Here is a 15599-nt window from a genome sequence, read left to right as displayed (position 1 = left end):
TTTTTAAGTTTAATATATAATATCATATATAAAATATAATTTTAATAAGTAACAAGTTCATAAGTATCTTTTTAGAATAAGAGGATAATGGAGCAATGATATTTGTAATAAAATGAATAATGTCCGAAATAGTGCAGCACTCGAAACTGATCAAGATAAGGTACATCGATCCGGAAAATGTAGCACGCATTACAAAGGGGACCAATACAAACCGAAGCTCGATTGGGCATGGTTGGCTCCTGTTACGTCTCAAGGGAAGATGGATCAACGGATAAGAGGCATTCCGTCTTACCAAGCACCGTGTTCCCCTGATAGCCGCCCTCCCAATCACTGCCAACTCGATTGCAAACGTATGCTGAATGCAATGAGACAACTGCATCCTCCTACTGCAGTTACAATGCCGTTCAACGTGACTTAGGATACAAATATAGCTCGATTGTGGGGAAATTAGCTCGAAAGTTGAATACGATTTCCACGTGAGAGCTGAGGATGAAAGGAGTAATTGAAAATAATTTTAGAGGTGAAGTGGTACATGGTTGGTGATGAAGGGTGGATTAATTGATAAGGATGTTGTTTAAGTTTGAGGGAGGTTTAGGTTTTGAGGGAGGTCTATGTCTGTATGTTAAGTTTTATCAATTTATTGATCTGTTAATTTAGAGACTACGATCATAAACAGATATATTCCCTCATTAATTTCACCAAATTCACCCCTAAATTATAATACTTCCTCCACTGTACAATTGACATAGAATAAATATTAAAAAACAGAAAACGTGACGATTCGATTCTTACTTAAGATCCCAAGATTAATCTCCAAGTATATTCATCGAATTCCACAGCTTCGAAAATCTTAACGAAAGGGTTAAAACCGTTTCTTCGTAGCTTTGGTGCCTTGTTAATTATCTGGGCTCTATTGTGTCGGTCGAACAATCGACGTAGCGACGTTATTACATTTTGAGAGGTAGGGGCGCGAGGAGGATAAAAAATAGAGCGAGAAGTCGACAAAAGGGAGGATTCATATTCCGGTCGTAGAGAGAGCGACATTCGGGGCAGAAAATAAAATCTGCGAGGGCATGTCCCGTCCACGGAAACCGCATTCAAGGGAAACCATCCTCGTTTTCGTCTCATAACTTCCTTCTTCCTGAACGCCTAACCGACTCTTTCGGGCCGCGTCACATCGCTGACCTTCCCCTGCACTTAGCCGTTCTAAACCAACCGGCAAACATCGTGATATGCATTCGAAATGATATGCCGTGAATTTTCTCCGAGCTCCGACTGGATTTCCATAGCGAAATAATGTTTGCGTTGAATCCTGTGGGCGAACGTCGAGTATGCAGATGACTTTCGAAAAGCTGCGAAATGATCGGGGTAACACGAATGTGATGTTACACGAAAATTGTATGATATCGGTTGATTATTGTGGAAGGACACTTTGTAGATTTTAAGATCCCAAGGGACTGGGTTTAGGAAGTTGGGAATTTGAAAATTTCGAGGGTGGAATTTGCAAACATAAGTGGGTTTGCAAATGTGAAGATAAAGTGTTTGGGAGTTGAGGATTTGGTTCTGGAATATTTGGGGATTTTAGGATATGAAGAACTTGGAGAATTAAGGGATGAAATATTGCAAGTTTAAGAATTTGAAAATTTGGGGTATTTGGAAATTTAGAAATTTGAGGATTGAGATATTTGAGGGTTTAAGAAGTTAAGGACTAGGGCTTGAAAGATTTGGATATTGAGAAATTTGGGGATTTCAGGACTTTAGAATATTAGCTATAGATACAATAAATTATTTTGTTTAACCTTTTACTTATTTTTGTATTTTTGATATTGTATTAAAGTAACTAAAGCACTAAAGTATGGAGTACTCATCCTATCTCAGAGTACTACTTTTTCCCCTAAATTATGTCTTCAATCCCCAAAATTCCTATTTGCTCCGACAAATATGAAAATTAATGCCATTCGCGAATTATCCCGACCGAATTAAATTACCTTCGATAAACTCGTTAATCGACTTGACAAGCTTAAAATACGGTGAGAATTAAAACGGCCTGTGTAACCAGATAATATAGTAATTTATATTCGTCATTTATTTTGTACGACAGATTGCACGATCATTCGACAACGAATCGGCCGATAAATACAGAAATGTTTCTGTGCTTCGAGGTAATAAAGCACAAATGATAAAAGCGTTTAGTTTTCATGACAAAGTTCGGTTCTCACACTTGGATGCGCGCGCATGCGTTGCTTTTATAGTCGCGTGGAACGAAACGAATGCGCGCGCACGTCTGATGTTTCATCGCATGCGCACGCACGTTCTTTTTTTTATCGGCGAAGTTTCAAGAATACTGCGAAATATTTGACGTTGAATCAACAGCGAAACGCGAATGCTACAATTCTGACGTTTAATCGAACGTGTTGACAAATCTTTTTTGTCGATGCATTTTGGTGGAACTGTTGCATTTATTTTTGTTGGAGGGAAAGAGAAATGGGGTTTGAATTACTGGACTGAAATATTTGATAAAATAGTAGATAATGGTACTAATATTAATTAGGTTAGTGAATTAAAAATACTCTTTTTAATTTTCCAATAAAATTTATATTATAACATATTTTGTTTTGTTATTATAACATATATATCTTTATTGTAACAAAATTATTTTTGTTACAATAAAGGGTGGATTTTAATAACTTTTATTATTACAAAGAGATGAAATAAATATTATTTATTTTTATCCTATTAAATCACATGATTTAACACAAAATTCTTCTAATAAATAAATCACAGTTTCAATTCTGAATAAATATTTTATTTTGTATTTTTCTTTTGTAATTTTAGAAATAAATTTTGGAGATTCCTAAATTTTACCCCAAGTTGCAGTATGATTTTGCAAATTGAAACTAAACGTGTGTATTTATTAAAAATACGAGTTACAAGCGTTTGAATATCTGATCCGTAACACCGATAAAGGAATACTGAAAAAAGTAAAATTCACGGGGGATGAATCTCCGTTGGAAAGAAAAACAAACATCCTCTATGTATCAGCAAATATTTAATGAGCGTAGGAAGCTCGTTCGTAAATTTACGTTTTCTTTTAAAGTTCACGTTTTCTATATATGTCTGCCTTTGCAAATAAGGGTCTTACATAAGAATTTGCGATATCCGCAGAATTGAAATTTATAAAATCATGTATTTCGTGTTCGTTCATTTTTAGAGCAAATTTTTTCAAACTTCGAGGTTTTCAAGGTTCAAAAATTCAAACATCTTCAAATTAAAAAATTTCAGATTAATGTTTTAATCAGAAAATTAGTGTTTTCAAATATTTTCTAGGGTTTTTTATAAGGAAGTAAAAGATTCTAAGGTTCGTCACAAGGAAATAAAAGTTTTTAAGGAAGCTTCAGAAGAAAGAAGAAAAATTAATATAAAATTTTTAGCAAAAATTGATTTCTGGAAATAGAAATGAAGTGACATATTCTAATCACATTCGAATGAAACAAATTCTGCCGAATCCTTGGAATTTTGTTAGGTACCGTGGTTTCTCGTTATTCATGGAATATCTCGTTATTCACCTCTTCAGTTGAAACAATTGTGCGACATTAATTTGGTGTAGCACATTTAACTGAATACCGTTGGGGATTCAGTGTGTGTCAAATTTACAACCACTTGAAATTCCTTCGAATAATGGGACAATAGGATGGTACTTTTATAACTATTCGCTGATAACACGTTATTGCGATCGATTAAAAATGGCTGTCCTAATGCGGTCTTATACTTGATAATTATAATTAATTATATTTAACTGGAAAGTTGTACATTTCTGTTCTGATTAAATTTGTATTTCTTAATTATTATTATTATTGTGTTATTACTTGATTATTATAATGAATAATTATTTATTAAATTATTACATGACTACTATAATCAACAATTATTTATTAATTTATTACTTGACTACCATAAACAACAGCTATTTATTAAATTATTACTTGACCACCATAATCAACCACTATTTATTAAATTATTATTCGACTACTATAATCAACCACTATTTATTAAATTATTACTTGACTACTATAATCAACAACTATACATTAAATTATTCCTTAACCACAATAATCAACAACAATGTATTAAATTATTACTTAAATTTCATAACGAACTATATTAACTAGCCCACGATTATAAAATAAATAAATGTATAATTAATCTCACATAACCATAAATCTGTATTATATCTTTCCAGCGCACTTAAGCATCAATTCATATTTTCTGGCACGCTATTTATATCGCGGTGATTTTAGAAGTTTTTAGAGTTTGAAAGAAAGTAGGCAAGCAGTTGCCAAACAACGTGGTCATTTTGTTTGATTTAAACGTGGTGGGATACTGAAAGAGCTAGTTTTCGAAACCGTGTTTACTTAAGAGTTGTGCCCTGGTTATCAGAAATAATATCTGCCTACTGAACTTTATCCATATACATCCCTCTTCGAACAAACTATATTTACACATTTCATGATTTCTGTTATAAATATATATTGCTGTAAGTACATATATTTGGTCGCATATATGGAGATCTGGTTTATCATTCCAACATTCCAACATTCCCACAATTCCAGAATTCCACGTTCTCACAATTCCAGATTCCCTCAATTCTACATTCCCACAATTCCACATTCTCACAATTTCACATTCCCACAATTCCACATTCCCACAATTCCACCTTCCTACAATTCCACATTCTCACATTCTAAAATTCCAAAATATAAAAATACCAAACTCCCCAAATCGCTAACTTGTAGTAAAATTTCCCTAGCGCCCATTGGTTCCAACCAATAACCATATATCGTATCGACCCAATTTCTTTAGAAGAAGCGTTCGAATTCACGACGCGCAAACTGTTACGAATTGCATCTCGGAAATTAGTTATTGCGAGTCCGACCGAGCTAATCGGCGAAGTTTAAGCTGGATTGCTAAATAGATTAGGCGCCAGGGACCCGGATACATTACCAAGCTTCTAAGTTTTGTATCTGTACAAATTAGTTGCAATTGGTCATGTTACAAAAGCTCGTATCGCTTGATTAAACGGAATATTGCTCGAATCCGTGAACGAGCAAAATTTCCTCCTAAATTGAAAGTTAAAGTTGCGTTTTAACGTGGAACCGCTCGGTAAAATGAAAGTTAAAGAGTCGACGATATTTTGGGGAACGTAATTTGTACATACTTTGATTATGGTAGTTCATTACTTCAGTGAATATCGCAGGGGGAATTGATATCTGATGTTTGTAATAGAAATATGTTTGGTCGTGGTGAGATTTATAACTACACGGTATGTCGGCAAAGTAACGGAACTTTTTTAAAATTAAGAGAAAAGAATTATTTTGCAGAAATTAATTTTTTTAGGCAGAATACATCTGCAGTAATACCGCTGGGCTCACACGATGTTAACATACATTTTTTTATATCGTTTTGTGGAATTGCTTTGAAGCGTCATAGCTGCTTGGACTTGTGTAACAGTGTCATAAAACTATTATGCATCGAATTACCACGCGTCGAATTACCACGCGTTGCATTACCACGCGTCGAATTACCACGCGTGGAACTACTACGCGTCGAATTACCACGCGTCGAATTACCACGCGTTGAATTACCACGCGTAGAATTACCACGCGTGGAACTACTACGCGTCGAATTTCCACGCGTCGAGTTCCCACGTTTCGAATTCCCATGTTCCGAATTTCTACGTACCGAATTTCCACGCGTGGAATTCTGACGCATCGAATTTCAGCGCGCCGAATTCCTACGTATCGAATTATCACGCGTCAAATTTTATCGCATCGAGTTCCCACGCTTCGAATTTTTACGTATCGAATTTCCACGCGTCGAATTTCAGTGCGCTGAATTCCTACGTATCATATTCCACGTGTCGAATTTTATCGCATCGAATTCCTACATATCGAATTCTCGCCGTCCGAATTCCTACGCATCGAATTCCCACGCTTTCAATTTCTACGTATCGAATTCCCACGCTCCGAATTCCTATGTAAATATGTGGATGTGTGGATATGTGACTATGTGAATATGTAGTTTTGTGGATGTGTAATAGGTAGATGTGTGGATATGTAGACATGTGGATGTGTGGATAGGTGGATGTGAGAATAAGTGAACATTTTGCTGTTTTGCACATATGACCAAGTCATATAAGTCCCTACATACACCGAAAAATATTTTCAAACAAAATACAACCCTACAATCACTAAATCCCCTAGAAAGCTACAAATCACCGTTTCATCAATTTCCATTAAAGCTCCACAAAACAGTGTAACCGTTAAGCTTAATTACCAGTAACGATAAAAATTCGCTACAGCTTAAGTGCGCCAAAAAGAATCCCCAAGCTTCTAATTCCCAGTTAAGACGTCTCGATCTTCCAACAACCGAAAGCAGAATTACGAAAAGAAAATCAGAAGATGAAACTACAACTCGCGAAACTAGAATTTATATTACAGCGATGTGACGATACGGCGTAACTGTTAAAGATGTCGGAGCCCCATAGATCAGAGCTACCGCAGAAATAAAAATAAAAATGGAATCCGGTGGGGCTCGAGAGTTCATCCCGAGACAGAAATCCCCTTTAAAGCTTGTCAACGGAGAATCCTTATTACAGGTCGAAGGGTCGTTTTGTCAGGGCGGATTTGCACGTGTGCACGAGCAGGTAACGTAGCTACAAATTGGCTAGCCTGTTCCCTTCGTTTCCGCGTCTGCTCGCGAACAGAGAAAAACCGCCATAAGTCACCGACACGCTGGCTCGTCTTCGTCGAGGGACGAATCGCATTTCGAATTCAATTCCGCGAAACGGTCGTTACGCGACGAATTTCTAAGTGCTTCATAGAAGAATGGGGATGGAAAAAGATGTGTATTGATGATGAAATTGTGTTCTATGGGGAGTTTGAATCGATAAGATATCCACGATGTTGGGATGGTATCTCAGTTCTGTGAATACTATGGTGCACCGTAGGTCGAGAAAGTGAACTTTTTAAATTTAAGTCCACATATGCAAATAGTAATATATTCACATATACACATATCCACATATCCACACATCCACATATGAAAATGGAAATATATCCACACATCTACCTATCCACACATGTAGCTATCCACACATCCACATATTTACATATCCACATATGCAAATAGCAACATATCCACATATCCACACATCCACATATGCAAATAGCAATATATCCATACATCTACCTATCCATACATCCAGCTATCCACACATCCACATATCTACGTATTCACATAAGCAAATAGCAACATATCCCCATATCCACATATGCTACTCAAGTATCTACATATCCAAATTCCCAAGTCTCTAAATTATCATCTCCTACATCAAATTTCGGCTCTCCCAAATTCCACCCCCACCATTTAGGTTATGAATCCCCTCACAATCCTTCGTAAGAGCCAAATATCTGTAACCTCGCAGAAGCTACGCTGCGAGTTCGAAGAAAAAGGAAAACCGTGTCGTGCGTTCACGTGACGAAATTCGATTCAAAGTCGACATTTTCGATGATTTCTGACGCTAGGTGGAAAAAGGAAGAATTTCTGAGATCGTGCCAGGCCTTATTTTCTTCCCCCCTTTCTTTTTTTTTATTCTTCGACCTTCACCGGAATCGGACAAAGGAAGGAATTACACGGTTCTACCATTTTAAGCTCCTTTTCGTGCGCGATACTCGATAAACTGCGAGACACGTAGCCCATCGTGTCATTGTGTTAGTTTTCAAAGCGGATTCACCGTATCTCAAACGGAATCTTGCATCTGTTTTAATAAATGAAACTTCCTGCTCTTCGCTAAATCCGCGAGAGTTAATGCTCCTCTCTAATAGAGATGCAACGTAATAGCCTGTTTTCGTTGGCGCGATCTTCATTACGGGCATTATGTTAATTAATTCGTAAGTGAAATAACTTTAATGCCGATGGAAAAACGGTGCATTGTCGGAACGTGATGGGTCGGGTTATTTTAACATTAGCATAATTCGAATTAAAAATTAAATGTATGTTACTAATTATTAACAGAAATTTGATAAAATTTTTATTGTAGATTTCTAATGTGAGATTTTCAAATTTTACAATTTTTCAAGTTTTCGATTCCTTTTATTTTGTTGATCCTTTGGTTATATTTTACCTTTTCAATTAAGGAATGTCACAACTCTAACATCGTTCTGTGAATCTATGGAAAGCAATAATGAAATATCATGGGGTTCTTCGAAACGAACACTCTACAGAACTTTATTTGACCGATGTCTCTCCTTTTGTCCCACTCAAGACTGCAGCATAAATTTAAGGTAATTTGTACCTGTGATAGCAGTCAAAGTTCGAGGGAACCTTTTCATTGGACTAACGAAGTTTGGACGTTAATTAATTTAATTGAAATTACAATATTAATTAATTAAGGAACGTCTCCAGTATTTATTCGGCTGAATTATTACGCAGAAAGTTAAATACGAATGTATTTAGAGACGGTACATAGAATACGTAGGATAGACGTCTTTAATTTTAGCAATGATTGACAATCATATCACGTAAATTTTATTTACGCCGTCGAATTACCACGTATTGAATTACCACGCGTCAAATTTCCACGGATCGAATTACTACCTGTAGAATTACAACGCGTCGAATTACCACGCGTAGAATTACCACGCGACGAATTACCACGCGTGGATCTACTACGCGTCGAATTACCACGCGTCGAATTACCACGCGTCGAATTACCACGCGTAGAATTACATCGCGTCGAATTACCACGCGTGGAACTACTACGCGGTGAATTACCACGCGTGGAATTACCACGCGTAGAATTACGACGCGTTGAATTACCACGCGCGGAACTACTACGCGTCGAATTACCACGCGCCGAATTACCACGCGTCGAATTACCACGCGTAGAATTACATCGCGTCGAATTACCACGCGTAGAATTACCACGCGTTGAATTACCACGCGTGGAACTACTACGCGTCGAGTTACCATGCGTCGAATTACCACGCGTCGAATTCTCACGCGTGGAACTACTACGCGTCGAATTACCACGCGCCGAAATACCACGCGTCAAATTACCACGCGTAAAATTGCCACGCGTCGAACTACCACGCGTCGAATTTCCACGCGTCGGATTTCCACGCGTCGAATTATCACGCGCCGAATTACCACGCGTCGAGTTGCAGGCGTTGAATTACCACGCGTCGAATTACCTTGCGTAGAATTACTACGCGTTGAATTACCACGCGTGGAACTACTACGCGTCGAGTTACCATGCGTCGAATTACCACGTGTCGAATTATCACGCGTGGAACTACTACGCGTGGAACTACTACGCGTCGAATTACCACGCGTCGAAATACCACGCGTCAAATTACCACGCGTAAAATTGCCACGCGTCGAATTACCACGCGTCGAATTACCACGCGTAGAATTACCACGCGTAGAATTACCACGCGTTGAATTACCACGCGTGGAACTACTACGCGTCGAGTTACCATGCGTCGAATTACCACGCGTAGAATTACCAAGCGTTGAACTACCACGCGTCGAATTACTACGCGTCGAATTACCACGTGTAGACTTGCCACGCGTCGAATTAGTACACGTTGAACCATGTGAATTGTTATTATAATTTTTATAATAACTTGAGAATTTTTCTTGGTTGATTTATTTATCTCTCGTTATTAGGTTCGCTGTAGAAATTCTAATTTTTAAGAATTTTACAAATTACTTATTTTAACTTAAATGTAGTACACTGAACTGTTATTGTAATTTTTGTAATAAGTGAACTTTTGTCCTTGATTTAATTACCTTTCATAATTAGAGTTTTACCCTGCATCTTTCATCGCATCGAATTATCGCCGACAGATAAGGGATCAATTATTAATGCAAATTGTTTATGAAGATATTTATCAAAAATTTAACACCGCCCATTTAATTTTCACGCGGCAACAAATTAAATGATAAATCAATTTTTGCATATTATATGCTGTTATTTAGGCTGAAATATTTATTAAATATTGTAACATCAAATTGTGATGCTAATTAAGCTTCATGCATTATTCAATCCTGTTCAATGCGTCACGTTACTTAATTCGTATTTAATGTTATATCTGAACCGCGAGAAAGGAAGATATTATGCAACAGTGACGGATAATTTAATCGTTTAATTATTATTGCAGTTATTATCGGTTAACATATCGTACATAAATAAAATTTGCCGATGTACACTCACCTGCAAGGCAGATCTACTTGCTTTAAACCTTTGTTTACCAAATATACTTTTTACTATTGTTTATAAACAATTTGCAATTTTTAACGTTAGGATTATCTTTAATTCACTGTAAATGTTTGTATAAAATTTGCGGCTTTTTACTATTTTTTTATTCGGTAACTCTCTAACTTACGAGTTTTCAAATTTTTTATTTTGTGAAGTTCATAGTTTGATTTTTAGTAGAATACTCACTCGGGTCGAACACGTCGGATATTGAAGTGATGGAACGTCAGCTTGACGATTTCGTCGGGTTGACCGATAAACGTATAAAGCAGGCAATCGATGTTCGATGGATATCGTTTAGGATAATAAGGGGATGTGAATGTGCCACCTTGAGGTCTGTCCGAGCTGCTGTAGACGACGCAAGAGCAACCTGAAACATAGCATCGTCTCGTTTTAGTGACATTCGGATACCATGATTGTCTGCAAATTTGAACTGGAGGATGATGTCTGTGTTATGTAATTTCATTAGCATGTTCCTCAGAAACTAATATCAATGATAATAGAGTAGAGCTTTTAATGTATCAATTATTTATTGAATTTGTAAACTAAATTTGAATCCAGATGGGAGTCACGTCTCCTTTAAAATCCTGCGCTAATTTAACCTAAAACGTTTCCCGTCAATTTTATTCTATGGTTTATTTTCTATACAAAATAGTTTTTTTGCGTTATCGAAACTTTTAATAAGATCCGCAGGGCTTTATACGGTTTAGTTATTTCATACGATACGAAAAAAATTTCATTTGTGCGAGGGGTAACTATGGGTCCCAGTGGAGCCACGTCCCTGAAAAACTAGATTGAAAAGCAGAAAATTAAACTCACTCTTACTATACTCCAGTGACTCGCACTTTTTTTTTGAAAAAAAAATATTCACACCCTCCTGAAATATCCATTACTTAACTCACTGTAATACTTTTATCCGGAACAATACCTGTCTACAAAAGAGTAATACTCGAATTTTCCCGATTTATTAAAAGATCGACTAACAATGCGCGAACTATCGTACGAACATAATTGGATGATAGATACGTAAAGTTTGAACGTGGCAGGAAAAGAGTTGGTACGCTTGGTTATTCAATTTTGTTAGCAAGTTGCCGTAAAATCTTTTGAAAAGATCATTGTTCGGTCACGTTCGACCCCGCTGACTCCAGCATCTTTTCACGCCTGCTATTTATAATCGGTGCCGATAAAAAAAAATATCTTGCTTCTTCCTGCGAAAAATTACACAATGCACCTGGTGCACTCGATATCTTCTCTAGAATGCACAACTTCACAGCATTGTTATATCTCTGATAATCAGTAAATAAGTTTCTGTACAACGATGTTCGATTTTTAATTGAATATAAAGGAATAGTAAGTAGAAAATGAAATTTGTAGTGACAGAAATGAACAAACAAAAAGTGGAAGATAAAATATTGAAATGAAGAGATGCAAAACGTATCATAACGTATAAAAATGATCTAAAAGATAATGAATAAACAGAAACTGCAACATGAGTTAGAAAAATGAGAAAATACAGTAGAAGATAAAAGAGGCACTTAACGAAACATAATTTAAAAATGATCAAATAGAAAATGAGTCAAAAAGTATAAATTTGTCTAAATAAAACAAGCAACATGTAAAGGAAAAATGAGAAAAATACAACACAAAACCAAGTTAAAAAATGAAAAGAATGAAACCCACACTAGGAAGAATGATTAAAAAACCGAAGAAACGCAAAACGAGACATAACCTAGAAAAAAGATCGAACAGAAAATCAATGAAAAAATATAAACTTCACTAAACATAAAAAGTGATATGGAAGAGAAAAATGGGGAAATAGAACATGACACGGAGTTAAAAAATGAAGAAACAAAAAATGAAACATACACTAGAAAAATGAATAAAAAACTGAAGAAGCACAAAACGAGCTATGAACTAGAAAAATGATTGAACAGAAAATCAATCAAAAAATATAAACTTGACTGAATAAAAGAAGCAACATGCAATAGAAAAATGAGAAAAATACAGTATAAAACCAAGTTAAAAAATGAAAAAAATGAAACATACACTAGAAAGAATGATTAAAAAACTGATGAAGCACAAAACGAGCCATAACCTAGAAAAAAGATCGAACAGAAAATCGATCACAAAATATGAACCTGTATAAGCAAAGAGGCAACATGAATTAGAAAAATCAGAAAATAAAATATAAAACAAAGCTAAAAACCGAAGAAACAGAAATCTACGCTAAAAAATAAAGAAAGAAATGAAGAAGCACAAAACGAGCCATAACCTAAAAAAGGACTAAACATAAAATTAATCAGAAAATATAAACCTGACTAAACAAAAAAGCAACAGAGCTTTAGAGAAGAAAAATAAATAAAAAAACAAAAAAGCACAAAACGAGCCATAACCTAAAAAAAGAAGAAACATAAAATCAATCAGAAAAAATAAACCTAACTAAACAAAAAATGCAACATAGCTTTAGAGAAGAAAAATAAATAGAAAAACAAAAAAGCACAAAACGAGCCATAACCTAAAAAAATACGAAACAGTAAAGTGAAGCACAAAACCTTCTAAAACGGAAGACGAAACAGGACGTCCAATTACCGTTGATCTTCCCGAAAAGTCGGTAGAGTTTTCCATAGGGTAAAGCGACAAACAAAAATTCCGTAATTTAAGACAAGACCGAAATGAAGTGACTCGGAGGCCGGTGGCAGTTCCATTGTTGAGGTGTTTTCTCTTGGGTGATCATCGGTCGGAATTTTCAGCAATTAAGTGAAAAGGGTGAATTCTCCGGGCGAAGGTTTCCGGCGGTATATCTGTTTCGGCATTAAACCGAGTGTTTCAGGCATTCAAGTTCACCTGGGTAAAGCGTCCATGAATCACCGGGTCGGAAAAGGCCGAAGGAAACGGACAATAGAATCGCGCGAGGATCTGGCCGGTGAACGCGATAAAAAGGCCAAAAACTGCGCATAAAAATCTCCGCGAAATTTATGATATCGCCGGTTCAATTGTTTTCGCAAAGTGCACACACACCGGGGCGCGAGATACTTCCGTTACGGATTCGCAGTGAACGCATCTATTTCGATGCTTGAAATAGAGGGATGGAAAGGGAGGGGAGGATAGAGTTGAGAATGCGAGATAGGGAGAGATGTAGGGAGAGCTGAAAAAATGTGGGAGGCATAGAGTTGAGAATAGGAGAGAGTTGCAAAAAATGGGGGAGGGAGAGAGAGGTGAAGAATGAAAGGGTGAGGGAGGAGGAGAGCTGAATGTATTGAAAGAGGGATAGAGTTGAGAACAGAAGAAGAAGAGAGATAGGCACAGTTGAAAAAAATGTCTGAGTGACAGAGAGAGGTGAAAAATGAAGGGATGAGATAGAAGGAGAGCTGAATGTATTGAAAGGAGGATAGAGTTGAGAACAGAAGAAGGAGAGAGATAGACACAGTTGAAAAAATGTGAGAGGAGCAGAGAGAGGGGAAAAATGAAGGGGTGAGAGGGAGGGAAAACTGGAAGTAACGAAAGAGGGCTAGAGTTGAGAACGTGAGAAGGAGAAAAAATAGGGAGAGCTGGAAAAATGAAGAAGAAAGAAATAGCTAAAAAACAAGAGAGAAAGAGCTGGAAAAAACAGAAGAGACAGAGAGAGAGACAGAGAAAAAGAGCAGTCAAACAACAGAGAAAGAGAGAAAAAGAGAGAGAGAGCAAAAAAATAAAAGAAAAAGTGAGGGAGTAGAAAAATAGAAGAGAGAGAGAGAGCAAAAAAATAAAAGAAAGAGTGAGAGAGCAGAAAAAAAACGAAAAAGTGAGAGAGTCGGAAAAAACGAAAAATAGAGACGGCGAGAGAGAGTTCATAAAATGAAAGAGAGAGAGAGAGAACGGGGAAAAGTCCGAAAAGAGCGGTAGTTTGTTTCGTAAACAATGGCTTTTCGTTCTTAATCGCAATCGTTATTCACGAAGTTCGTGTGCCTGGAGAAAAGAAAGAAGTATAGCTGCCACTTGAAGAGTAAATCTTTCATTGGTGAACGCAGGCTTTCGCTGATAATAGATATATAAATTGATTCGATCAAAGTGAAATTGATTGGAGCTGATGATGATTGGAAAATTGGGAAATTGGGAAATAGGAAAATTGAGAAGTTGGGAAATTGGAAAATTGAGTGAGTGAGAAATTGGGTGATTGGAAAATTGGGAAATTGGGTGATTGGGAAATTGAGTGCTCGGGAAATCGGGTGCTTGGGAAATTGGGTGATTGGGAAATTGGGTAATTGGGAAATTGGGTGATTGGGAAATTGTGTGCTTGAGAAATTGGGTGCTTGGGAAATTGGGTGCTTGGGAAATTGGGTGCTTGGGATATTGGGTGCTTGGGAAACTGGGTGATTGGGAGATTGGGTGATTGGGAGATTGGGTGCTTGGGAGATTGGGTGATTGGGAAATTGGGTAATTGGGAAATTGGGTGATTGGGAAATTGGGTGATTGGGAAATTGGGTGCTTGGGAAATTGGGTGCTTGGGAAATTGGGTGCTTGGGAAATTGGGTGCTTGGGAAATTGGGTGCTTAGGAAATTGGGTGCTTGGGAAATTGGGTGCTTGGGAAATTGGGTGCTTGGGATATTGGGTGCTTGGGAAACTGGGTGATTGGGAGATTGGGTGATTGGGAGATTGGGTGCTTGGGAGATTGGGTGATTGGGAAATTGTGTGCTTGGGAAATTGGGTGCTTGGGAAATTGGGTGCTTGGGAAATTGGGTGCTTGGGAAATTGGGTGCTTGGGAAATTGGGTGCTTGGGAAATTGGGTGCTTGGGATATTGGGTGCTTGGGAAACTGGGTGATTGGGAGATTGGGTGATTGGGAGATTGGGTGCTTGGGAGATTGGGTGATTGGGAAATTGGGTAATTGGGAAATTGGGTGATTGGGAAATTGGGTGCTTGGGAAATTGGGTGCTTGGGAAATTGGGTGCTTGGGAAATTGGGTGCTTGGGAAATTGGGTGCTTAGAAAATTGGGTGCTTTGGGAAATTGGGTGCTTGGGAAATTGGGTGCTTGGGATATTGGGTGCTTGGGAAACTGGGTGATTGGGAGATTGGGTGATTGGGAGATTGGGTGCTTGGGAGATTGGGTGATTGGGAAATTGGGAAATTGGGAAATTGAGAAATTGAGAAATCGAGAAATTGGGAAATTGGGAAATTGCGAAATTGACAAATTGGGAAATTGTAAAATTAGAAAATTCCGAAACCAGAAAACTAGAAAACCCAAAAACTCTCAAACATAAAAATATACAAACTTAAAAACCCCCAAGTTTACATTTCACATC

General features: G+C 37.2%; 1 protein-coding gene across 2 annotated transcripts in view; it reads right to left on the bottom strand.

Moving 5' to 3' along the window:
• The window catches only part of Sol1, a 718219-nt gene that overhangs the window by 549511 nt on the left and 153109 nt on the right, over positions 1 to 15599 (bottom strand). For both annotated transcript variants that reach the window (XM_076539295.1, XM_076539296.1), the window contains exon 3: positions 10508 to 10688. In XM_076539295.1, the coding sequence (XP_076395410.1) occupies positions 10508 to 10688 (181 nt within the window). The remainder of the gene's footprint in view (positions 1 to 10507; positions 10689 to 15599) is intronic.

Source organism: Megachile rotundata, chromosome 13 (assembly GCF_050947335.1).
Source record: "Megachile rotundata isolate GNS110a chromosome 13, iyMegRotu1, whole genome shotgun sequence".
Lineage (NCBI taxonomy): Eukaryota > Metazoa > Arthropoda > Insecta > Hymenoptera > Megachilidae > Megachile > Megachile rotundata.
This window is presented reverse-complemented; position numbering and strand designations above follow the sequence as displayed.